Source organism: Pseudorasbora parva, chromosome 18 (genome assembly GCF_024679245.1).
Source record: "Pseudorasbora parva isolate DD20220531a chromosome 18, ASM2467924v1, whole genome shotgun sequence".
NCBI lineage: Eukaryota > Metazoa > Chordata > Actinopteri > Cypriniformes > Gobionidae > Pseudorasbora > Pseudorasbora parva.
Genome location: NC_090189.1, coordinates 42,095,284 through 42,121,833, shown reverse-complemented (window position 1 = coordinate 42,121,833; position 26,550 = coordinate 42,095,284). Strand labels below are relative to the sequence as shown.

Sequence of the window (26,550 nt, the reverse complement as noted above, 5' to 3'; positions counted from 1 at the left end):
TCCAAGTCTGAAAAATGTTTTATTTTTTTTTATACAGCATATTAGAAGTATAAATGTTCTTATGATAAATTCACAAAAGCTAACTCTCGAAACATATTCCTGCATGTAGGACACCATTCACATGGACATGCCCTCGTTTTTGTGTTTTATTTGAAGCACAAACATGTGAGCATAAAGATGTTATCAAATACAGATACAAAAAGATGATCGTCGATCTTTAGGTGTGTGTAAAGGCAAACCGGGCGTGAGATTTCAAATGTATTACTGATGGTTCACTCAAAGATGGATATGTTTTCCAATAATCTGCATTGCTTTAAATCATCAATCCGACAACAGCGCATCTCAAATTTGGTTAGCAATAACTTACCATGCAGTTAAAATAAATAAGCACACGAATGATGTTTTTTGTCAAATGTTCCTGTGAAATGGCGGCTCTGGAGTTCAGTCGGAGCGTTACGAGTCCACCCAGCTTTGCTCCACGATGGCAGACACTCTCTTCTCATATTCACGCTTGTTCTCCTGATAGAGCTGAGCCGCTTGACTGTTGGCTGGGCTGTTTGGGTTGGGCTCGTCCAATAGAGACTAGACACAAGAATCATGGGAAGAGATCGGAATCAGCCACAACTGGTCATATTCATCCCCAGTTCAAAAGCATTCAGCGCTTCGGTAAAATGACCAATAACAGACGCATTACAACAACACCTGCAGTTACGCTTCACTGACGCGCTCCATCTTTGGGTTTCAGTTGTCAAAGCACATTTCAATTTTGGCATCGGCTATTTACGCCGTCTATGAATAACGATTCGATTCTATTTACGCCGTCTTTGAATAACGATTCGATTCTATTTACGCCGTCTTTGAATAACGATTCGATTCTATTTACGCCGTCTTTGAATAACGATTCGATTCTATTTACGCCGTCTTTGAATAACGATTCGATTCTATTTACGCCGTCTTTGAATAACGATTCGATTCTATTTACGCCGCCTTTGAGAAACAATTCGATTCTATTTACGCCGTCTTTGAATAACGATTCGATTCTATTTACGCCGTCTTTGAATAACGATTCGATTCTATTTACGCCGTCTTTGAATAACGATTCGATTCTATTTACGCCGTCTTTGAATAACGATTCGATTCTATTTACGCCGTCTTTGAATAACGATTCGATTCTATTTACGCCGTCTTTGAATAACGATTCGATTCTATTTACGCCGTCTTTGAATAACGATTCGATTCTATTTACGCCGTCTTTGAATAACGATTCGATTCTATTTACGCCGTCTTTGAATAACGATTCGATTCTATTTACGCCGTCTTTGAATAACGATTCGATTCTATTTACGCCGTCTTTGAATAACGATTCGATTCTATTTACGCCGTCTTTGAATAACGATTCGATTCTATTTACGCCGTCTTTGAATAACGATTCGATTCTATTTACGCCGTCTTTGAATAACGATTCGATTCTATTTACGCCGTCTTTGAATAACGATTCGATTCTATTTACGCCGTCTTTGAATAACGATTCGATTCTATTTACGCCGTCTTTGAATAACGATTCGATTCTATTTACGCCGTCTTTGAATAACGATTCGATTCTATTTACGCCGTCTTTGAATAACGATTCGATTCTATTTACGCCGTCTTTGAATAACGATTCGATTCTATTTACGCCGTCTTTGAATAACGATTCGATTCTATTTGCGCCGTCTTTGAATAACGATTCGATTCTATTTGCGCCGTCTTTGAACAACGATTCGATTCTATTTGCGCCGTCTTTGAACAACGATTCGATTCTATTTACGCCGTCTTTGAACAACGATTCGATTCTATTTACGCCGTCTTTGAACAACGATTCGATTCTATTTACGCCGTCTTTGAACAACGATTCGATTCTATTTACGCCGTCTTTGAACAACGATTCGATTCTATTTACGCCGTCTTTGAACAACGATTCGATTCTATTTACGCCGTCTTTGAACAACGATTCGATTCTATTTACGCCGTCTTTGAACAACGATTCGATTCTATTTACGCCGCCTTTGAGAAACGATTCGATTCTATTTACGCCGTCTTTGAATAACGATTCGATTCTATTTACGCCGTCTTTGAATAACGATTCGATTCTATTTACGCCGTCTTTGAATAACGATTCGATTCTATTTACGCCGTCTTTGAATAACGATTCGATTCTATTTACGCCGTCTTTGAATAACGATTCGATTCTATTTACGCCGTCTTTGAATAACGATTCGATTCTATTTACGCCGTCTTTGAATAACGATTCGATTCTATTTACGCCGTCTTTGAACAACGATTCGATTCTATTTGCGCCGTCTTTGAACAACGATTCGATTCTATTTACGCCGTCTTTGAACAACGATTCGATTCTATTTACGCCGTCTTTGAACAACGATTCGATTCTATTTACGCCGTCTTTGAACAACGATTCGATTCTATTTACGCCGTCTTTGAACAACGATTCGATTCTATTTACGCCGTCTTTGAACAACGATTCGATTCTATTTACGCCGTCTTTGAACAACGATTCGATTCTATTTACGCCGTCTTTGAACAACGATTCGATTCTATTTACGCCGTCTTTGAACAACGATTCGATTCTATTTACGGCGTCTTTGAACAACGATTCGATTCTATTTACGCCGTCTTTGAATAACGATTCGATTCTATTTACGCCGTCTTTGAATAACGATTCGATTCTATTTACGCCGTCTTTGAATAACGATTCGATTCTATTTACGCCGCCTTTAAGAAACGATTCGATTCTATTTACGCCGTCTTTGAACAACGATTCGATTCTATTTACGCCGTCTTTGAACAACGCTTCGATTCTAGTTACGCCGTCTTTGAACAACGATTCGATTCTAGTTACGCCGTCTTTGAACAACGCTTCGATTCTATTTACGCCGTCTTTGAACAACGATTCGATTCTAGTTACGCCGTCTTTGAACAACGATTCGATTCTAGTTACGCCGTCTTTGAACAACGATTCGATTCTAGTTACGCCGTCTTTGAACAACGATTCGATTCTATTTACGCCGTCTTTGAACAACGATTCGATTCTATTTACGCCGTCTTTGAACAACGATTCGATTCTATTTACGGCGTCTTTGAACAACGATTATTATTTTTTTTCAATGTTTTTGTCAAATTTTCCCTGCCATACTAACGTTATTTTCCTTTGCACTTTTGTTTTGTGTTTAAATGTTCAGTTATTTTTACAAAAAAAGTGATATAACAGGTTTAAATATGACAAACCTTTTTTCGCAACTTATTTCAATAGCGTGATAAAAGCCTCAGCAATTATCGGCACATGAAAATGTGATACGTCACAAACCTTTGAAGCTCTTGGGCCGGTGTCTTATATAACTGAAGTGCCAAATGTCACACCACAGGAGCCTTTATAAGTGTAAGAGTAACAAACCCGTCACGCACCTGTATGGACGTCAGAATGGAGGAAACGTCGTACGTGGGACTCCAGCGATTCTGAAGGATGTCTAAACATATACTGCCATCTGCATACACTGACACACACACACACACACAGCAGAAGATCATCAATCACAAACACTGCAGACGCCGATCCTCGCTTCAAAACGCAGCTCTCAGAAGCTCACCATTTGGGTGAAACATTTTGGAGATGAAGCGAACCGTGGGAGGCTTGTTGGGATATTCTTCTGAAAATTCAATAACGAGTTTAAATGTTCCTGCAGAGAGAGAAAGACGATTCAGATGATACACAAAACATCAGACACGAGCAACAATGGTACACTACAGCTGCAACAACCAATCAATAATAATCGACCATACCGAATTTGATCATCGATTAGTCGATAATAGATGCATTTCTATGGAGAAATGCATCTGAAATATAATAACAGAGGGTTGACAAAAATAATGCGTGAAGCTAGAGTACATTTGTTAGTTTAAAAGCAGAGTGTCTGGTCTTTCATTTGATATATTGCATGATGACATTATATAATTCGAATCCTTGGTGAAGATTTCAGGTATTTTGGATTTTTGGAAAAACTACTTTTGCTAACTTGTCTTGGGTTCTTGTCCCGATGGGAACCACACCAGTGTAGAATGAGTCTGGTTGTCAATATTTATCAACACTTCGGTTCACAGTTAGCCTGACAAGCCAGAGCCACATCAAGATGTTTGGTCTGGAAACTCCCCATTGACGGCTCAATCTGAGGGGCGGATAAACGGCTGTCTGTCAAACTCCCTCTGCACGCGATAGGATAGCGCTACACCAACCAGAGCAACGAAGGTGAAGCAGAGCTCGCTGACAGATTAAACATTCACCGTATCCGGTCGGTCGGCTAAACTCTGAACACATCTTCCCTTTTTAAGAATGTCTTCAGTGTCGTTCTTTGTTCTTTTCTCAGAGAAAAGCTTAACTCAAGTCTTCCAGAGTCGCGGTCAAAGCTGATTCGAAAGACCGCCGTTCGCCAGTTTCTGTGTTTACTAGAAGCACGCAAACGCAACTCGGCCGTCGTCATTATGGCCCCGCCCGCCGACTCTATACACGATGTGATTGGCCCGACCGGAGTTTGCCGTTTACAGCTCAGAAGGGGATTGAGAGTTGCTAGAGGACACTCGCGGGCAGATTAGATTTGCTGCCGCTAGGGGGCGTCTAGATTTCTAGGCTAGTTCACAGTCCCTAAGGGCCGAAAAAACATTTGAAGTGAGAGGAGCCACTTTTATGAAATTGGCTATAACTCCTGAACGGAATGAGATATTTTCACCAAACTTGGCATACTTGTGTAAGAGTTCATTCTGTGGTAGTGTGAAAAAGGACACGGCGACTGGTGGCGCTATTCATATGTGACGAGCCTTGAAGGGGCAAAACCGCCATAGAACTGCAGAACAAACCTGTCAAATCTACATCTTAAAACAAAAATATGTGAACAAGATGCACATTCTGGACACTTATTTTCCATAAACCGCACCTGCTCCAGTATTTCAGTCCCTAAAGACAGCGGGACGTTTTTAAATCGCTTAACGTGAAAAACACTATAGGGTGAGGTGCACAATTAAGTATTTAATTAAGCAAAGTTTAACACTAATCTAGGATTTGTTGATCTGGGTTTTATTTTAAATCGAGTTGTTACACCACTTAATTTTAAACACAGATTAATTATGCAGTAAAACCGTTATAGAGCTGTGTTCTAACACATCAACTTTAAGGACACAATGTTCACTTGCTGCCTAATATATCCCACCCACCCGCCGTGATGAAGAGATCATCAGTGTTATTCACTTCATAATGTTATGCCTGATCGGTCTACACTTATACTGCAGTCTTTAGTTTACATTTAATCATTTAGCAGACGCTTTTATCCAAAGCGACTTACATAAAGGGTGATTAGTGATTTGATAAGCCATTTTGCGTGAATTTAGTTTGATTGACAGATACTTTGCCAAAGAAATGGTGCTAAATAACTTAAGCGAGCTTTGATATTATTATGAGAAGTTGTAAAATATTTCCGGTTCATTATGAAATGTGGCGGCACATTAGTGACAGTGGCAGGCCTTTTTTAAATATTTGATTTAAATATGTAGGCTAAATGTTGGGCACGATATGGAATACAATAAAAATTATTCATTTTATCAGATTTTTCCCATCCAATTAATCAGTTAACCAAAACAATTGTATCAATTGTTTGTTGCAGCACTAAAAATTGCACGTTAGGAGTAATTATCACTGTGAAGCTGCTTTGAAACAATCTGCATTGTAGAAATAAAGCTGACTTGAGTAGATCCGTCAGGAAAGTTGGACCTGAGCCTCGCACCGCTTATAAAAGCCGCTGTCATGATGGTTATAAACGAGTATTTATTAAAGAGGAATCAAGAGCTGGCTCACCGTCTTCAAAAGGAGTTCCTACAGGCCTGCAAAGAAACAAGACAGGATGAAGAGAATAAACATCACTGCATCAGCTGCCATTGGTTGATTGAAGACACTGCCTTTTCTAGTACTTTTGACAGAAACAGTAGATTTGAGATTGCCTGTAATTGACTAATTATTTAGGATCAAGTTGCGTTTTTTAACGAATGGTTTAATTATAGCCAACTTAAGTCTGTGAAACCAGGGTCCGTATTTATCAAGCCTCTAATAATTACTCACAAGAACACTGCTAAGAGTTGACTTAAGAGTAAAAAATGTCTAGGCTCAAAGCTGTGCTTAAAGTTAGTTATCCAGCATCTCAGTCGTAATTTAAGAGAAGTGTAGGACTAAACCTTAAAGGGTTAGTTCACCCAAAACTGAAATGTCTGTCATTAACTCCTCTCCCTAATGTCGCTCCACACCCGTAAGACCTCCGTTCATCTTCACACACAGTTTAAGATATTTTATATTTAGTCTGAGAGCGTATGCAAGTGTATGCACACTATACTGTCCATGTCCAGAAAGGGAATAAAAACATCATCACAGTAGTCCATATGAGACATCAGTGGGTTAATTAGAGTCTCTTGAAGCATCGGAAATACATTTGGGTCCAAAAATGTAAAAAAAATTATTCAGCATTGTCTTCTCTTCCGGGTTTGGGTCCAAAACTCAAATAAAGAATCAAACGGTTATGAGTCAGCAGATTGATTCGTGATTCATATCGCCAATGACACGCGATTTGAATCTTGAATCATGACCGTTTGATTCTTTATTTGACAAACCCAGAAGAGAAGCCAATGCTGAATAAAGTCGTAGTTTTTGTTATTTTTGGACCCAAATGTATTTTGGATGCTTCAAGAGACTCTAATTAACCCACTGATGTCTCATATGGACGACTGTGATGATGTTTTTATTCCCTTTCTGGACATGGACAGTATAGTGTGCATACACTTGCATACGCTCTCGGACTAAATATAAAATATCTGTGAGATGAACGGAGGTCTTACTGTTTACTCCAGAACGACTGTACAGCCAAATCTAATTCAGTATTGTCCTGTTTGACTTTGAAGCTGCTTTGACACAATCATCAATGTAAAAGCGCTGTATAAATAAAGTTGATTGATTGATTGATTACCCATGAGTCTTAATTCAGCAAACATACCCAAAAATCACAGCGTTCCACAGCATGATGTTGTTTTCTGAAGGAGCACCGCTGACGCCCGTCGGAGGATCTTCCTGAAGTCTGTAAACCAATGTGAGCAAGATTAAATCTTCAGATAATTCACTAAGAGACCAGAAAACAATAAGGCCTTTAGATGGACCCTTTATTGGTTTGTTATTGCTGACAGGATCAATATGATTAATACACATCTCAAAAAAATCCACACTTTCAGACGGACTTCACTGTTGTTTTGCTGATAACAGTTATGATGAATAGACATAGTCAGTATGTACACACACATTCGGCTGAGCTCTGCATTTATCAGCAGCCGAGTGCGTTTAATAAGGGCTGTCTCAACCTAGTCAGCATAAAAATACTGTATGGCATGGCACAGTAACGCTTTGAACTCAACCAATCATGGTGTGTTCTTTAAACTGACACTTCAGTCCAAAGAGACTTATAATTGAGGAAAACCTCCAACTATCGGTCATACAGGCCACAATATCCATACAGTGCCAAGTTCAACGTATATGCTGACCTCCAGAAAGCAAGAGCACACTAAGGGTGCGTTCACACCTGTAGTTCGGTTAGTTTGGTTCGTTTGGTCCGGACCAAAAAACAAAAACAAAACATATAGTCCTGGTCCGCTTAGCGTTCACACTGGCATTTATAACAGCGAACCTAAAGTTACCGAACCAAAGGCACAGGAGACGCTCACAACCTGATTGGTCGGCTTATATGACGTAGGAGCTGCTTACCGAACATTCAAAACAATGTGTGCTGATTACACGCGCGGGCATTTTATGCGTCTACATATGGCATTATTTTTTAATAGAGAACTCATGAAGAGCTCATGAAATGTTCAAAACATTCAAAACAGCTGCAGGATCTCCTCTGTTGTGCAGAAAAGAGACGGCCGTTCTGTCGTCTGTACCTGCTAATAATGGGCAACACAGGAACTTTGATGAGAAGAGCCAGGTTTGCTTTTTGTGTGTTTTTCTAGCATTTTCGAAACATGCTCGTCGGACCAAATATTGATTAGGCACTTCCTCGTTGCTCCATGTTTGCCCGGTAACGTTACCGTTACTCATTTAAGATACACTGATCTGTTCATTCAAATCAGCTGCATTATGCGTGGCATCTTGTGACATTACGTCCGGTTTTTGGTTCGTTAACATGTCTTTGGTCCGTGTTGCGTTCATATATCAACTGAACTGCACCAGAGTTCGTTTGGAAGCGGACCGAGACTCGTCTCTTTAGCGCTCTCGGTCCGCTTGTTTGGTGCGCACCAGGGTTCGGATGGCAGCGTTCACATGTGTTCAAATGAACCGCACTAACTGAGCAATCGCACCAGGGGTCGGTTTAATCGAACCAAACATGACAAGTGTGAGCGCACCCTAAGTCAGAACAGTTTGAAAATCTGAGCCGAGTTTTGGGGTGCTTTCACACCTGCCTCATTTAGTGCTGTTGAATCGTACTAGAGTTCGTTTCCCTCTTTGGTGCGGTTCGTTTGGTCAGGTCTGAAAGCAGCAATCGCACTCGGGTGTGCACCAAAAGCGGACCAAACAAGCGTACGAGACCTCCTTGAAGAGCTGATCTCGGTACGCTTTCAAACGAACTCTGGAGCGGTTTGTTTGTTGGGAGAACGTGATCCGACCTCGAACAGAACCAACTGCAAAAGTACTGATCATTTTTGGACTAAACCAGCTGCCGTAGTTAGCTCCGCTGACATTGTGTGCATGACATTATTACCTGATAGATCGTTGGCAATATTTTCTGGAAGATGAGCATGAGTTAAGATTAATTAATGCACGCCTCCTCTTGAAGTGACGAGCGGTGCGCTCTCGCCGTCTGCAGTGCATTAGAGCGCTGTGTTCACGCCACATCCGCGCTTCATTAGAGAAATGTATTTTTTGCGTTCTGTGGTAAATACACACAGTGTAGGAGATTATGGCCAGGGACGAAACCAGCCCGCAGTCGTCTCTCCATAGTGTTATTATAGTTTGCTGGCTTTGCCTCTTCTGTTGGAATTTTCCCACACGTAAATTCTGACCAATCGAAAAGCAGTTGAGGAAATACGCCACGGCTAGTGAGTGATGTGGATGTTGTCACGTGACTGCGTTTTGGTTCGTTTCAACTGGTTCGGACCAAAGCAATCAGTGTGGTGTGAAAAGGAACCAAAAAAGCTGAAAAATGCAACAATGTATAATAGTTTGCCCTTGGTTCGGACCAAATGAACTGAACTAGAGATGTGAAAGCAGCCTTGGAGTTTGTAGCTGGAACAGTTTAGGAGGAGAAGCAATTATTCGTTTTAGTCTAAGAATAATAAAAACTAGAATTAGGGCTGGGCGATAAAACGATAACGATAATTATCACGATATAATTTTCCTCGATAAAACGATAACAACAGGTCGATAAATTCTCGATATAATGCTTACGCGCTATGCGTAATGCTGCGCATGCGTATTGCAGACCGGGCGTCTGGGTGCTGCACGTGGTGATGTTTACAGTCTGTGGCTGACAGGCTTGGAGGATCGGAGATAAGTGGAGCGATAAAAATGAGCAATAGTGAAGAAAATGCAGCGCTCACGACCAGCTCGGAGGACACAGATATCGTTGACAAGTTAGTTCGCTCAACTTCAGTGGTTTGGAGATATTTTAGCGATCCCATCCGACATAAAACAGAGCGACGTGCGTGAACTGCTTATCATAGGTTCACGTTCACCACACAGAATTTAATTATTAAATTATCTTGTTTCTTCAAAGTCCTTCCATATAACATGCAGCCCAACACAGCGGTGAATCTACATTAACTACATTCACACACCGGCTTATTACCTTGTTAGCTGTAGTGGGTGACTTATTTACAACAGGCTAACGTTACCAAACTATAATCACTAAAACATCGGACTTGTACATCGCTTTCATAATTGTTTGTCTTTGGTGATGTATTAATGACTCCGCATCGCCTGTATCAAAAGAGAAATAATGTCATCTGGTGTTTAAAATGAATAAAATAGACTAGACAGCCCTTACTGGAGATCCACAAACACTGAACTTTTCTCTCTCCCGACCAGCCCACTGTCGGTGAGGTTTGTGTGTGTGTCGGTGAGATGCACGGTGGACCAATCCACTGTGAGGCAAGAGAAGGGGCCTCAAAATGTTTCTTAAACGCTTTTTTTTGACCGATTGCGTTCTTAGTGTTTTACTTAGACAATTAAATATATAAACGCTCAATATTGCATTATTTGTTCTGTTTCAGCTGCGAAAATCGTTCACAGCAGAACCGCAACGCGTCTCACAACAACGTGTGTAAATGAACGATTCAGTGTTTGAATGAATCGTTTGAATGAACGACTCAATGACTCGCTCATTAAGACGGCCACCTGCTGCCACCTACTGGTGGTTTAATTTGATCTTTAAACATACTTTCCAACATGTCTTATTTGTCTATTCAAAACTACAAATCTCAAAACATTATTTAATGCTGTTGTAATTTTTCAGTGTAAATGTTTTATTTTGATTGGTAACAGCCCTTATAGTGTTTTATTTTAATTTAATGTATTGATCAAAATTACAAATATAAAATGAAACATGAAGCTTAGCCTATAGTTAATAAGATTAAGGGAAAATGCCCTTTATAAAAGGTGAAAATATCACAAATTTCAAATGATTCAATAAAAATAAAAACCACAAATATGCAGATTTAAATATGTCAAAGCTGATTGAACACTGGTGAGAATATTGCTTCAGAATAAATTATATTTACAACACACAAACACACACACACACACACACACACACACACAAATACACACACACTTTTCCGGACAAGCTAATTTTTTACTTGGACAAGCTTGAACGATGTACTTGTTCCAAGGACAAGCACATGAACATGCTTAATGTCAAGCCCTGTATAATGATATATTATTGATATAGTGTTGAGTAAAAAAATGCTGACCACAGTTAAGATTTTAATAAATAAATCTACCTCAGTTTAAATAAATTGTTCACTTGTTTGGGAAGTGTTTGTCATGTTTTGACAATAAAGGATAGTTTAAAACCACAGCTAACTGTCTGTTTTCTACATATTTCACTCATGAGCAAAAATATGCCTTTAAACTTTAAAGAAATAAAGATTTTACATTTATCGTGATATTTATCGATATCGACTGATATGCTAAATTATATCGTGATAATTTTTTTGGGCCATATCGCCCAGCCCTAACTAGAATGTACAATTCTTGAAGAAATTGTGAGTGGTGCTTGCAAGTGGCAAAACTCTGGGCCCGGATATACAAAAGAGCCCATCCCCATGTCTGTACAATGTTGTGGAGCTGAGATATGGTTCATTCATGTGTTTGTACGGTTGCTAGGGTGGTCGAAATGGTTGCTAGGGTGTGCTTAAACAGTTTAAGCGGTGATATTCATAGAGTAGTTGTCAGTCTGAGTTAAAAGAGCCCAACTCTGTATGTGTACAATGCTCAGGTGTTGAGATATAGCTTGTTAATGTTGATTTATGGTTGCTAGGGTGGTTTAAATGGTTGCTAGGGAGTGGCTATGAAGTTGTGATGTCATTACTTATTTCTGCAGAGTTTGGTTGCAAGAGCAAGAGCGTAATAACACTGAAATAGGGCTCCAATTGTTTCACATTAGTTAAAGATAGGTGTTAAAGCGTAAGCTCAGGTGAGAGGAGACAACCTCTGACCTGATGCGTGAAGAGTGACCTCTGACCTGACACACAACCTGCAATGTAAACATTTTTGTAAAAATAAGTTACCTGGTTGCCTTAAAATTTTGAGTTAATACAATGAACAATTTTAAGAATCGACAACCTTTATTGAAATATTAGTAAAAGATGTTGTAAGCATATTGGGTAATAGTGTGTGTTTTATTTGTGATGATGCAGCCAAACATGTCAAATTGTGCTAATTTTATGATTTATCAATTTTATGTCATTCAGATACAATAATATTTAGTTTCTATTTATTAAACCAATTTCCTTCATTGTATTAACTCAATTTTTTAATTTCAATAAACTCAAAATTAAGGCAACCAGGCTACTTACTTTTTTAAGTTAAACCAACAATATTTTTCTACAGTGTAGGAGTAGCGCATGCTCAGGTGAGGGGATATAACCTCTGACTAGGCCTGTCGCGATAGTCAATAAATCAATTAATCGCACAATAAAAAAAATGTAACTATAATTTTTCCGGCCGCGATAATTTCCATTTGTGTTCTTGTTTGTTTTCCACGTCTCTCTCACTGTCTGTCCGTTTGATGAGGAGTTTATACTCGACGCTCAGATTGGGTGAGGAGTCGTCATGCTCGGCCAGATTCGTCTGGAACTCAGGGCTCTTCGGTTGCAGAGCCGCGCGCAAAGTTACAAATTTCGCCAAGCGAAATGGCGTCTCGTGCACTCCGTATTGACGTCATTTTTGCCTCTCGCTCGTGCGGACGCGTTTAAACGAGGCTTAAAGCTACACTGAAGTTGGCAGTCTGATAACGCAAGTTAATTCTTCAGTTTAATCTGTGTGTGCTAAAGGCTCATGAGTTCCTGTAGAGATAGTAATACACAATCTGCTTTCTATTGCCAAATAAATGAAAAGCATAAACTGTTGATAATTAAGCTATACATCACATCCCGAAGTAAATTTGTGGGGTGTTAACGATTAAAAGAAAAAACAAGAAGAACCGCACAGAACCGAAAACCGTGACCTGAGCCGAACTGTGGGTTTAGTGAACCGCCGCCCCTAATATGCTCCTAAAACACAATCATCCGTCGCAGATTTCATCCATTTTATTGATTGTTTTTGGTCTTTATTCAAGTGTTTTTTTTGCCAACAGACTGAGTCCATTGCTTTTATTGTTTTTGGTTGTTTTGTTCATTTATTGTGGATATTTAAAATGTTTGCCCTTTTCAGTGTTTAATAGTCTTTAGGAATAAGTTTATTGATCTTTGAAAAGGTGTACCTGCATTATTATGCCATTACGCCATCAATTGACTGATTGTTAGGCTGCATTGACTAGATCAGCCGGAACCGGGAACACTTCCCATAACACCTGATGTACTCGACACATCATAAGAAGAACGACATCTACACTAATGTTAGTCTCTCTGTTTATCCCGAGGTTTATCCCGGATCTGGGCCGTGTCCGGATCGGATGGTGGACCTGCCTGGACATGACCAGCCCATCCTGGAGTGTCTGCTGAGCCGTGTCAAATGGTGTCTCCTCCGAATTTGCCTCACCGGCACGTCATCCTTAAAACCCGCCTCCGGCGCAATAATTCCGATCTTTCATGTATTCATACTCTTGTGTAATCGACGCCCCATCATAAATAAATCTGTCTCTTCCGGGGTCCCCTGAAATTTTGAATAATCCGATCTAATATGATTTCCGACCTGTAAGGTTGCCAGAATAATAATCCTCCACTGTGTGTTAATAGGCCAGAGGAGAACTGAGTCTGGTTTCTCTAAGGTTTATTTTTCTCCATCATGCCCTAATGGAGTTTCGGTTCCTTTGGTCGCCTTTGGCTTGGCTTGCTCAGTTGGGGACACTAAAATTATGATAAAAGTTATTCAGCTGGTTATACAGATAAAATTTATGATTTAGGTCTTATTTAATTCTATAAACTATAATACTGATCTGCCAACATTGTCGCTATATGCTAAATTAAAATAAGCTGATAACATCACTGTTTTCTCCAGAGCGACTGTACAGCCGAATCTAATTCTGCTGCAGTATTGTCCTGTTTGACACTGAAGCTGCTTTGACACAATCGTGATTGTAAAAGCGCTGTATAAATAAAGTTGATTGATTGATTGATTATCATTATTTTAGATGTAAATGGTCTAAGAACGACACTCAGAACGATTTGTGAACTACGTTTTGTTTTGCTCTATTCTCTGCACTTCCGCATTCGTCAATATGTCGGGTCAGAGGTCACTCGTCATTAGGACTGAATGGTTCATTGCATTTGCGATAATATCTCGACATGATAAAACACGATTTTGTAACCACAAAGGCTACGAATACACTCTGGTCACATGACACGCGAGAGTAAAGCAGTCTGCAGAAGCAGCATCAACGTTACGCCTACAGGAAAGAGCAGTGTGTGTTTAATCAATCTAACATTGTGTTGGTCAAACTATACAATAGACGAGGGACTTTATTCAGCAGTGTCTTCTCTTCCGGGTTTGTGTTCAATCCTCAAATAAAGATTTGAACGGTTATGAATCAGCGTATTGATTCATGATTCAGATCGCGTGTCAAACTGCTGAAATCACGTGACATTGGTGATCCGAATCATGAATCGATTCGCTGATTCATAACCGTTCAAATCTTTATTTGAGGATTGAACACAAACCCGGAAGAGAAGACAATGCTGAACAATGCAGTCGCCGATTCATAACCTTTCAAATCTTTTATGAATGTTATGAATCAGCGTATTGATTCATGATTCGGATCACCAATGTCACGTGATTTTCAGACATTTTGGATGCTTCAAGAGACTCTAATTAACCCACTGATGTCTCATATGGACTACTGTGATGATGTTTTTATTCCCTTTCTGGACATGGACAGTATAGTGTGCATACACTTGCATACGCTCTCGGACTAAATATAAAATATCTTAAACTGTGTGTGAAGATGAACGGAGGTCTGACGGGTGTGGAGCGACATTAGGGAGAGGAGTTAATGACAGACATTTCATTTCTGGGTGAACGAACCCTTTAAGTATGACATTGAAAAAATAAATGTAGACTAAAATTAAAACGACAGTCTTCAATATACATTGATTAAACGCTACTGTATTATTACTTTATTCAAGAGCAGCGAGTGATTTTTGGTTTGTCTTTTGTTGTTTTATTAACATAATTTTAGAGGTGAGCTGTCCCTTTAAGGACAAGTGTTCACTATCTCATTTACAGACACGTGATTTTACTTTCCCTTTAGACATAACGGACTGTGTTTATATATGTTAACCTTGTGTGTGTCTGACAGTATTAGTGCAGTAAGATGATTTAGTCCAGTAATCGCGTGTTTGACAGACTTTAGTGCGTGCTCAGCGCATGTAAAACACGAATGACATGTTTAACCGGCAAGGCTTTAAAGGTCCCGTTCTTGGCGATTCCATCTTTCAAACTTTAGTTATTGTGTAATGTTGCTGTTAGAGCATAAATAATACCTGTAAAATTATAAAGCTCAAAGTTCAATGCCAAGCGAGATATTTTATTTAACAGAAGTTCCCTTTCAAAGCCTACAGCGAACGGCCGGTTTGGACTACACCACTGCACTTCCTGCTTTAATGATTCAGCTAAAACCGTTTGTTGACTCCGCCCACAAGAACATGCAAAATAGGGGGCGTGGTCTCGTTGCTCTCCCGCGTGCAGAAGAGCGCGCATTCAGCGCTTGCATCTCCCCGTTATGGTAAGAGGTGGGACCTTTCCAGGCAAAGTGCGCTAAGCTGCTGTCCAATCACAACACGGGAAGCGCTGGCCCAATCAGAACTCGTTACGTGTTTCTGAAGGAGGGACTTCATAGAACAAGGAAATCATCAGGCCGTTTTTAGGACAGAGGAAACAGCGCTGTACAGATAAGTCAATTGTGTGAAAAATACTGTGTTTTTTTACACGCGAAACATGAACTCATGTTATATTGCACACTGTAAACATAATCAAAGCTTCGAAAACACGCGAAGAACGGGAACTTTAACATAATTCTGGAGGTGAGCTGTCCCTTTAAGGACAAGTGTTCACTATAATATCTCAAAGACACGCAATTTTACTTTCACTTTAGACATAACGGACTGTGTTTATATATGTTAACCTTGTGTGTGTCTGACAGTATTAGCGCAGTAAGATGATTTAGTCCAGTAATCGCGTGTTTGACAGACTTTAGTGCGTGCTCAGCGCATGTAAAAAGCTTAACCGGCAAGGCTTTAAAACACTGCGTGCATATGATTGGATATTTGCTCATATCAGCGCATAGACTCACAGGCACACTCAAATAGAGCCAACATAAACTGAGAGAAATATTTCAAACGGAGAGAAATAGAAATAATTAATTAAATACAAAACGCAATTCAGAAAAAACGCAATTCACAAGCGCGTACTGAACCGTGAATGCTGCAGCGAACGGTTCAATATTATATTGAGGATTGGCATCACTAGTGCTTATATATTAAAAACAGGAAACTCACTGACAGAAGGCTTTCAGTTTCAAATGCTCACGCCGCGCTTTATGAGAGCTGCGCGTCTCAAAATGCTTTTATGATCCAAAATTAGCATAAGCACAGTCAGTAATGTCTCAAGGGATTAAACAGACAGAACAAACACATCTTCTATTTCAGAAGAGATCTGTGCATGAGTGTCAATGCAGATCTCCTGCTGTCTGTGATCATCACTCATAATCAAACTCTCGCAGCTCAGACTCTTAGAGACTGAAAGCACTCTGTGTTCATTGCTTTTAATACGCTTTTTGTTCCTCTTTATTATTTACTAGCTTTCATGTTTTAAAGCTATACAAGTTTATATATTTAAAATTCTTAACATTCAATTGTTGTTCAATTGTGTAATTATTTTAAAATGTACTAATACAAATGTACTTTTATTAATAAGATTAATTACTAAGAAAGGTTCACGAACTGTTTTGGAATCGGATTGTGAGGTGCCTAACCCCCACCATTAATATACAATGATTTATTGCTCATCTTTGTTGAATAATACAGAAGATAAAGAGCTTAGAAGGAAATAAATATTCGCAATATCGGCCAAAACAAAGCACAATAAGATTATTTTCCAAAATCGTTCAACCCTACTCGTCATGCGCTGGGTCAGAGGTCACTCGTTGGGTCAGAGGTCACTCTTCTGCCCTAACTAGACTCGTGTACGGCCTTTACCGGAAGCCAGTGATTATAGTTTATAAAGTTATAAACGGAAACAGGCGTTAAGAAAAAGCGTGCCTTTCTACTTCCTCTTCTTTTGTTTAATGGCATTTACATAACCTATTTAGTGCACATCACCACCTATTGGGTGATTATGCAATATTTTTTTCAATCTTTTCATTTAATAAGTAATCTTTTTTTGTTGTTGTTGATGCTAATTAATTGAATGAAGATCCATGTGTGAGATGACAATAACAAACAATAAATATATTTGAATTGAATTAACTTTTTAAACATTACCTTGTTATAATAGTGCTTTAGAATTAATATATAATATTGTATCTTATTACGGTTACTATAGAATAGTCTGGAACAGGTAATGTTCAGAGAGTGAGTTGCCATATAAACTTACATACCTGAAAGTTACCTCCGTTTTTGGAACCAAAAGCTGAGATTATCCACTAACTTACTCTTAAACATACCTGAATATGTCACATAACCTGCTTTCTGGAATACCCCCCTGAAGGCCTTTAGTAACCCACTGGAGTCATATGGCATTTCTAAAACATATTTTTAATAATATCTAGACCATTTGATTGCTATCAGAATGTGGAGAGATTTTCACAATAACAAAAAAGTTTATTAAAAAATCACTTACCCTACATTTGATATGAAATAACTTCTAAAGCATGTATTAATCTTAGTTAATGGCAATACAATCAAATCAAAAGTTAAATGGATCCGGACTAACCATTATATTTTTTGTTTATTAGCTAATTTGCGAAGATTACAAAGTGCTGTAGCATGTGTTTCTCATGGCTAGTTATTGAATTAACTAACGTTAGCTAAAGGGACCTTATTGTAAAGGCTTAGCACTGTTTTATTAATAAAAACAGTCTAGAATAGCGACAAATAAATGTTTGTGATGCGCTTTCGAGTTTTGATCAGCAATTTGGCCAGTAAGAGCTGTCACGCCAAACCTGCATCAGGAATGCTTTCCGAGCCTGCATATGATGCCCACAGGTGCTGTCTAACCTATGAAAAAGTATTATGGTACTGTGGAGAAAAACAACAGGAATGAACTCTGGCGCAGGCCTAGCTAACGCGGCTAAAGCTAGCCTCGAGTATAAACAGCGCGTGAGACGTTACATTACCACATAACACTCGTCGGAAATCACCAACCTCTTAAAGTCCCTCATTAGCCGCCGTCTCGCCGGAGTAGACATGCTTTAACAGCGCCTTATTATGTCATAAAACGAGCAGAAGACCGTCAGATTGGGGAGGATAGGTGCGATGCGCTGTGACGTCACCCGTGACGCCATGGACCTGGCAACAACCGCAGTGGCGCTTTCGTCACCAAAACTGTTGTTTACACTACAAACAAATATAGTCAACCAACAAATACAAAACAAACATAGTCAACCTACAAACAATACAAACAAATATAGTCAACCTACAAACAATACAAACAAATATAGTCAACCTACAAACAATACAAAACAAACATAGTCAACCTACCTACAAACAATACAAAACAAATATAGTCAACCTACAAACAATACAAACAAACAAACAAACATAGTCAACCTACAAACAATACAAAACAAACATAGTCAACCTACAAACAATACAAAACAAACATAGTCAACCTAACAATACAAAACAAATATAGTCAACCTACAAACAATACAAAACAAACATAGTCAACCTACCTACAAACAATACAAAACAAATATAGTCAACCTACAAACAATACAAACAAACAAAAAAACATAGTCAACCTACAAACAATACAAAACAAACATAGTCAACCTACAAACAATACAAAACAAACATAGTCAACCTAACAATACAAAACAAACATAGTCAACCTACAAACAATACAAAACAAACATAGTCAACCTACCTACAAACAATACAAAACAAACATAGTCAACCTACAAACAATACAAACAAACATAGTCAACCTCCAAACAATACAAAACAAACATAGTCAACCTACAAACAATACAAAACAAACATAGTCAACCTACAAACAATACAAAACAAACAAAGTCAACCTACAAACAATACAAACAAACATAGTCAACCTAACAATACAAAACAAATATAGTCAACCTACAAACAATACAAAACAAATATAGTATTATTCACCCAGTTATCAGTTTGTCAACCCTGTCATCAGTTTGTCCTCTCTGTTGTCAGTTTGTCCACCCAGTTATCAGTTTGTCAACCCTGTCATCAGTTTGTCCTCTCTGTTGTCAGTTTGTCCACCCAGTTATCAGTTGGTCCACCCAGTTATCAGTTTGTCAACCCTGTCATCAGTTTGTCCAACCTGTTATCAGTTTTTCCTCTCTGTTATCAGTTTGTCCACCCTGTTATCAGTTTGTCCACCCTGTTATCAGTTTGTCCAACCTGTTATCAGTTTGTCCTCTCTGTTATCAATTTGTCCACCCTGTTATCAGTTTGTCCTTTCGGTTATCAGTTTGTCCACCCTGTTATTAGTTTTTCCACCCTGTTAATAGTTTGTCCACCCTGTCAATAGTTTGTCCACCCTGTTATTAGTTTTTCCACCCTGTTATCAGTTTGTCCTCTCTGTTATCAGTTTGTCCTCTCTGTTATCAGTTTGTCCACCCTGCTATCAGTTTGTCTCTCTGTTATCAGTTTGTCCACCCTGTTATTAGTTTGTCCACCCTGTTATCAGTTTGTCCTCTCTGTTATCAGTTTGTCCACCCTGTTATCAGTTATCAGTTTGTCTCTCTGTTATCAGTTTGTCCACCATTATTATGTTGTCCGCCGTGTTATCAGTTTGTCCACCCTGTTATCAGTTTGTCCTCTCTGTTATCAGTCTGTCCACCCTGTTTTTAGTTTGTCCACACTGTTATCAGTTTGTTCACCCTGTTATCCGTTTTTTCCACCCTGTTATTATTTTGTCCACCCTGTTATCAGTTTTCCCACTCTGTTATCATTTTGTCCACGCTGTTATTTTGTCCACCCTGCGATCAGTTTGTCCTCTCTGTTGTCAGTTGGTCCACGCTGTTATTTTGTCCACCCTGCGATCAGTTTGTCCTCTCTGTTGTCAGTTTGTCCACCCAGTAATCAGTTTGTCAACCCCGTTATCAGTTTGTCCACCCTGTTATCAGTTTGTCAACCCCGTTATCAGTTTGTCCCGCTGTTATCAGTTTGTCAACCCTGTTATCATTTTGTCTTCTCTGTTATCAGTTTGTCCACCCTGTTATCAGTTTGTCTTCTCTGTTATCAGTTTGTCCACCCTGTTATCAGTTTGTCTTCTCTGTTATCAGTTTGTCCACCCTGTACACCCTGTTATCAGTTTGTCCTCTCTGTTATTATTTTGTCCACCCTGTTATCAGTTTGCCCACTCTGTTATCATTTTGTCCACGCTGTTATTTTGTCCACCCTGCGATCAGTTTGTCCTCTCTGTTGTCAGTTGGTCCACGCTGTTATTTTGTCCACCCTGCGATCAGTTTGTCCTCTCTGTTGTCAGTTGGTCCACGCTGTTATTTTGTCCACCCTGCGATCAGTTTGTCCTCTCTGTTGTCAGTTTGTCCACCCAGTTATCAGTTTGTCAACCCCGTTATCAGTTTGTCCACCCTGTTATCAGTTTGTCAACCCCGTTATCAGTTTGTCCCGCTGTTATCAGTTTGTCAACCCTGTTATCATTTTGTCTTCTCTGTTATCAGTTTGTCCACCCTGTTATCAGTTTGTCTTCTCTGTTATCAGTTTGTCCACCCTGTACACCCTGTTATCAGTTTGTCTTCTCTGTTATCAGTTTGTCCACCCTGTACACCCTGTTATCAGTTTGTCCTCTCTGTTATCAGTTTGTCCTCTCTGTTATCAGTTTGTCCACCCTGTTATCAGTTATCATTTTGTCTCTCTGTTATCAGTTTGTCCACCCTGTTATTAGTTTGTCCTCTCTGTTATCAGTTTGTCCACCCTGTTATTAGTTTGTCCTCTCTGTTATCAGTTTGTCCACCCTGTTATTAGTTTGTCCTCTCTGTTACCAGTTTGTCCACCCTGTTATCAGTTTGTCCTCTCTGTTATCAGTCTATCCACCCTGTTATTATTTGATGATCCCACAGTAGCTGCACGAATCTCAAACTGTCTGGCGGACATCTCGGCATGGATGAAAAAACATCACCTGCAGCTCAATCTAGCAAAGACTGAGCTGCTTGTTTTCCCTGCTAACCCCACCATACAACACGATTTTACCATCCAGCTAGGTTCATCTCTGATTACTCCTTCGGGGTCGGTCAGAAATCTTGGAGTAATCTTTGATGACCAGCTGTCCTTCAAAGACCACATCTCGAAGACGGCTCGGTCATGCAGGTTTGCATTGCACAATATCAGGAAAATCAGACCTTTCCTTACGGAGCATGCAACACAGCTTCTTGTCCAAGCCCTGGTCATTTCTAGACTTGACTATTGCAACGCGCTTCTGGCTGGACTTCCATCTTGTGCAATCAAACCGTTGCAAATGATCCAGAACGCTGCAGCACGTCTTGTATTCAATGAGCCCAAAAGGGCTCATGTCACACCTCTATTCATCTCTCTGCATTGGCTACCACTCGCTGCCCGGATCAAATTCAAAGCCCTGACTCTTGCTTATGGATCTTCCACAAGCGCAGCACCCGCATACTTCGACTCACTCCTACGCGTCTACACACCCACCAGAAGCCTTCGCTCAGCTATTGAGCGAAGGCTTGTGGTACCATCACAGAGAGGCATGAAATCCCTCTCTCAAACTTTTTCTTTCATTGTTCCGGGTTGGTGGAACGATCTTCCGTCCTCCATACGCACAACAGAATCACTCACTTCGTTCAAAAGACAGGTAAAAACTCATCTCTTCCATGAGCACTTAATCTTACATTAAAAAAAAAAAAAAAAAATTCCCCCTCTATTTCTCCCCCTCTCTTCTTTCCTTTTCTGGTCTTTGCTACTCTGAGCAGTGTACAAATCTTAGTATTTAGGGCACTTTTTGTGTTTCGTTGCCTCTTCTTGACGGATCGCTTCCTGTTCTCCTGAGTTGTAAGTCGCTTTGGATAAAAGCGTCTGCTAAATGCATAAATGTAAATGTAAATTATTTTGTCCATCCTGTTATCAGTTTGTCCACCCTGTTATCAGTTTGTCAGCCCTGTCATCAGTTTGTCCACCCTGTTATCAGTTTGTCCTCTCTGTTATCAGTCTGTCCACCCTGTTTTTAGTTTGTCCACCCTGTTTTTAGTTTGTCCACCCTGTTTTTAGTTTGTCCACCCTGTTTTTAGTTTGTCCAAACTGTTATCAGTTTGTCCTCTCTGTTATCAGTCTGTCCACCCTGTTTTTAGTTTGTCCAAACTGTTATCAGTTTGTCCTCTCTGTTATCAGTCTGTCCACCCTGTTTTTAGTTTGTCCAAACTGTTATCAGTTTATCCACCCTGTTTTTAGTTTGTCCACAATGTTATAAGTTTGTCCACCCTGTTACCAGTTTGTCCTCTCTGTTATCAGTCTGTCCACCCTGTTTTTAGTTTGTCCACACTGTTTTTAGTTTGTCCACCCTGTTACCAGTTTGTCCTCTCTGTTATCAGTCTGTCCACCCTGTTTTTAGTTTGTCCACACTGTTTTTAGTTTGTCCACCCTGTTTTTAGTTTGTCCAAACTGTTATCAGTTTGTCCACCCTGTTTTTAGTTTGTCCACAATGTTATAAGTTTGTCCACCCTGTTATCAGTTTGTCCTCTCTGTTATCAGTCTGTCCACCCTGTTTTTAGTTTGTCCACCCTGTTTTTAGTTTGTCCACACTGTTTTTAGTTTGTCCACCCTGTTATCAGTTTGTCCACCCTGTTATCAGTCTGTCCACCCTGTTATCAGTTTGTCCTCTCTGTTACCAGTTTGTCCTCTCTGTTATCAGTCTGTCCACCCTGTTTTTAGTTTGTCCACACTGTTTTTAGTTTGTCCACATTGTTATCAGTTTGTCCACCCTGTTATTATTTTGTCCGCATTGTCATTACAAACCCGATTCCAAAAAAGTTAGGACACTGTACAAATTGTGAATAAAAAGGAATGCAATAATTTACAAATCTCATAAACTTTTTTTTCACAATAGAATACAGATAACAAATCAAATGTTGAAAGTGAGACATTTTGCAATATCATGCCAAATATTGGCTCATTTTGAATTTCATGAGAGCTACACATTCCAAAAAAAGTTGGGACACGTAGCAATAAGAGCGAGAAAAGTTGAGGAACCGCTGGAGGACTAATTTGCAAATTATTAGGTCAATTTTGGCAACATGATTGGGTATAAAAAGAGCCTCTCAGAGTGGCAGTGTCTCTCAGAAGTCAAGATGGGCAGAGGATCACCAATTCCCCCAATGCTGTGACGAAAAATAGTGGAGCAATATCAGAAAGGAGTTTCTCAGAGAAAAATTGCAAAGAGTTTGAAGTTATCATCATCTCCAGTGCATAATATCATCCAAAGATTCAGAGGGCCTGAAGGGCCTGAATCTGGAACAATCTCTGTGCGTAAGGGTCAAGGGTCAAAACCATACTGAATGCCCGTGATCTTCAGGCCCTTAGACAGCACTGCATCACATACAGGAATGCTACTGTAATGGAAATCACAACATGGGCTCAGGAATACTTCCAGAAAACATTGGAGAACACAATCCACTGTGTCATTCGCCGTCGCCGGCTAAAACTCTACAGGTCAAAAAAGAAGCCAAACATGATCCAGAAGTGCAGGCGTTTCCTCTGGGCCAAAGCTCATTTAAAATGGACTGTGGCAAAGTGGAAAACTGTTCTGTGGTCAGACGAATCAAAATTTGAAATTCTTTCTGGAAAACTGGGACGCCATGTCATCCGGACTAAAGAGGACAAGGACAACCCAAGTTGTTATCAGCGCCCCGTTCAGAAGCTGCATCTCTGATGGTCTGGGGTTCATGAGTGTGTGTGGCATGGGCAGCTTACACATCTGGAAAGGCACCATCAATGCTGAAAGGTACATCCAAGTTCTAGAACAACATATGTCCCCTTCTAGCCGTCTCTTTCAGGGAAGACCTTGCATCTTCCAACATGACAATGCCAGACCACATCCTGCATCAATTACAACATCATGGCTGCGTAGAAGAAGGATCTGGCACTGAAATGGCCAGACTGCAGTCCAGATATTTCACCCATAGAAAACATTTGGTGCATCATAAAGAGGAAGATGCGATAAAGAAGACCTAAGACCGTTGAGCAACTTGAAGCCTGTGTTAGACAAGAATGGGACAACATTCCTATTCCTAAACTTGAGTCTCCTCAGTTCCCAGACGTTTGCAGACTGATATAAAAAGAAGAGGGGATGACACACAGGGGGAAACATGGCCTTGGCCCAACTTTTTTGAGATGTGTTGATGCCATGAAATTTAAAATCAACTTTTTTTTCCCTTAAAATTATATATTTTCTAAGTTTAAACATTTGATATGTCATCTATGTTGTATTCTGAATAAAATGTTGAAATTTGAAACTTCCACATCATTGCATTCGGTTTTTATTCACAATTGGTACAGTGTCCCAACTTTTTTGGAATCGGGTTTGTATTTTGTCCATTGTTATTATTTTGTCCACCCTGTTATCAGTTTGTTCGCCCTGTTAAGGTGTTTTTTTCTTTTCTTTTTACAATAATTTAATAGAAATCAGAAGAAAAAAAACACTAATAATTCAGTGAAAATTAAAATTTACTAGAGTATCGATAATATAGTACTTTAAAAAGATAAACTAAAATAGCAAACAAGCATTTTTTTAATCTTACATTTCATTTACATGAGCTTGACCAGAATATTTCAAATGTTTTACATTTTTAGTTAAAGGGTTACTTCAGCGATTAGCATATGGCTTTGTATCAGTAGAAACCCTGGAGAATATTCAAATTATTGTGCTTTCCCCCCTCATATCTCCCTGAGACAAGAGATTTATGCATTTTATTTCTGTAAAAATTCCTCCTATGATGCAAAATGACGATTTTTGCATCATAGGAGGAATGTTTGCCCAGAGGCTAAAGACTACAGCCAGCAGAGGGAGCCATTTCCGCATGTTTTGAATCTGCGCATGGGGGATGGGAGATTACACTCAGCAGGCAGGGAGAGCTCAGCTCAGCTCAGCTTGCAGACAGGATCATTTAAACGGAGCTATGGTGAGCAATGTAAGTCTTTTAACTTCTCAAATTCATTTCTATGAAAGTTAAGCTTGCAAAGGCATGAACTGAAATGCGTGCCAGACTGAACTCCTGTGTGAATGTATGCCGCGAATGTAGTCGCGATTACCTCAGCTCTCATCACTCCTGCAGTTAGTGCTCAGGGCTGTGACACTCGCGCGGTGACTCACTCATTATATTGAACAGACACGTTCAGTTTTTAATATTGTAGTGTCTTCTCTAACTCAGTCACTGTAATGAAGTTGGTGGTGTTGGGAATGGCCTCACAGGGCAGCGAAGCATTCTGGGAATTGTAGTCTTTCATCCCCATGGGACAAAAATACATTTTCTGTCTTTTCTCAGTCTAGAAGACACCAAATTCAAAAATAATTTCACATTTCTACTGCATTGAGGACCCAGTTTAAATACAGATTCATCTTCCCAGCGCTGAAGTACCCCTTTAATAACTTTTACAACCTTTATTAAAATATTATTAAAAGAAATTGTAAGCATATTGTGTAATTGTGTGTGTTTTATTTGTGATGATGCAGTGAAACATGCCAAATTGTGCTATTTTCATGATTAATCACATTTTTTATGTGGTTCAGATTAAATAATATTTTGAGTTTTTATTTATTAAACCAATTTCCTTCATTGTATCAACTCAAAATTTTGTTTTCAATAAACTAAAAATTTTAAGGCAACCAGGTTACTTACTTTTTTAAGTTAAACCAACAAAAATGTTTTTACAGTGTATTAAAAGGAAATGGGTTAACAATACATATTTTTAAAATAAAATTAAAATAAATAAATGAATGTATTGTTTATGCATACAATATTATTGATTAAACTAGAAGTAAAGAATAAACACATACACCAATTATTTATACTAGGAATATAGCACATCCAATTGCAATTTTTAACTCTTTAGTATAAAATTGTATTTTTGTTATCAATACAATACAATTCAATTCAATCAATACATACATGAAAATCAGCCATAAAGACCTTCAAAACTAGATTTAGAGTTATTTATACGAGTATGAAATTTATTAAATAAAATCATAAGATTTATCATAAAATTAACAGATACATTTTCAACTTTCTGTTGAACATGCATAGGCTATATAAATCTTCCCAGAATGTTTTTGAATAGTAACACTGGCTGATCTGAACAAAATAATGATTTTACATTAATATCCTTACATTTTGACAAAGTATAATTACTCACATAAATATTTTGAAGAACTCAAATGTATTTCCCTTAGTTTGTTAGATATACAGAACCGAAAATGAAGCAGCGAGCTTTTTTCTAGATCATAATAATAAATAATGCTACATTTTATTTTTAATGCACTTTATATTTTAAAGAAAATCTCAAAGTGCTACAAAGGGATGAAGTAGTTAGAGCAATTAA

At 39.1% G+C, this 26,550-nt stretch overlaps 1 protein-coding gene across 2 annotated transcripts in view; it reads right to left on the bottom strand.

The window, feature by feature from the left end:
* ube2b (ubiquitin-conjugating enzyme E2B (RAD6 homolog)) overlaps positions 1 to 26,550 on the bottom strand; it is a 254,975-nt gene continuing 228,425 nt past the window's right edge. The window contains exons 1-6 of one of the 2 annotated variants that reach the window (XM_067424352.1): positions 18,148 to 18,303; positions 7,077 to 7,157; positions 5,894 to 5,919; positions 3,642 to 3,731; positions 3,460 to 3,548; positions 1 to 582 (exon numbers count right to left, since the gene is read on the bottom strand). In XM_067424352.1, coding sequence (XP_067280453.1) covers positions 454 to 582; positions 3,460 to 3,548; positions 3,642 to 3,731; positions 5,894 to 5,919; positions 7,077 to 7,157; positions 18,148 to 18,191 — 459 coding nt within the window. In that variant the 5' untranslated portion in view covers positions 18,192 to 18,303 and the 3' untranslated portion in view covers positions 1 to 453. Of the gene's footprint in view, positions 583 to 3,459; positions 3,549 to 3,641; positions 3,732 to 5,893; positions 5,920 to 7,076; positions 7,158 to 18,147; positions 18,304 to 26,550 lie in introns of those variants that run through there. The other variant, XM_067424353.1, reaches the window with a different exon arrangement.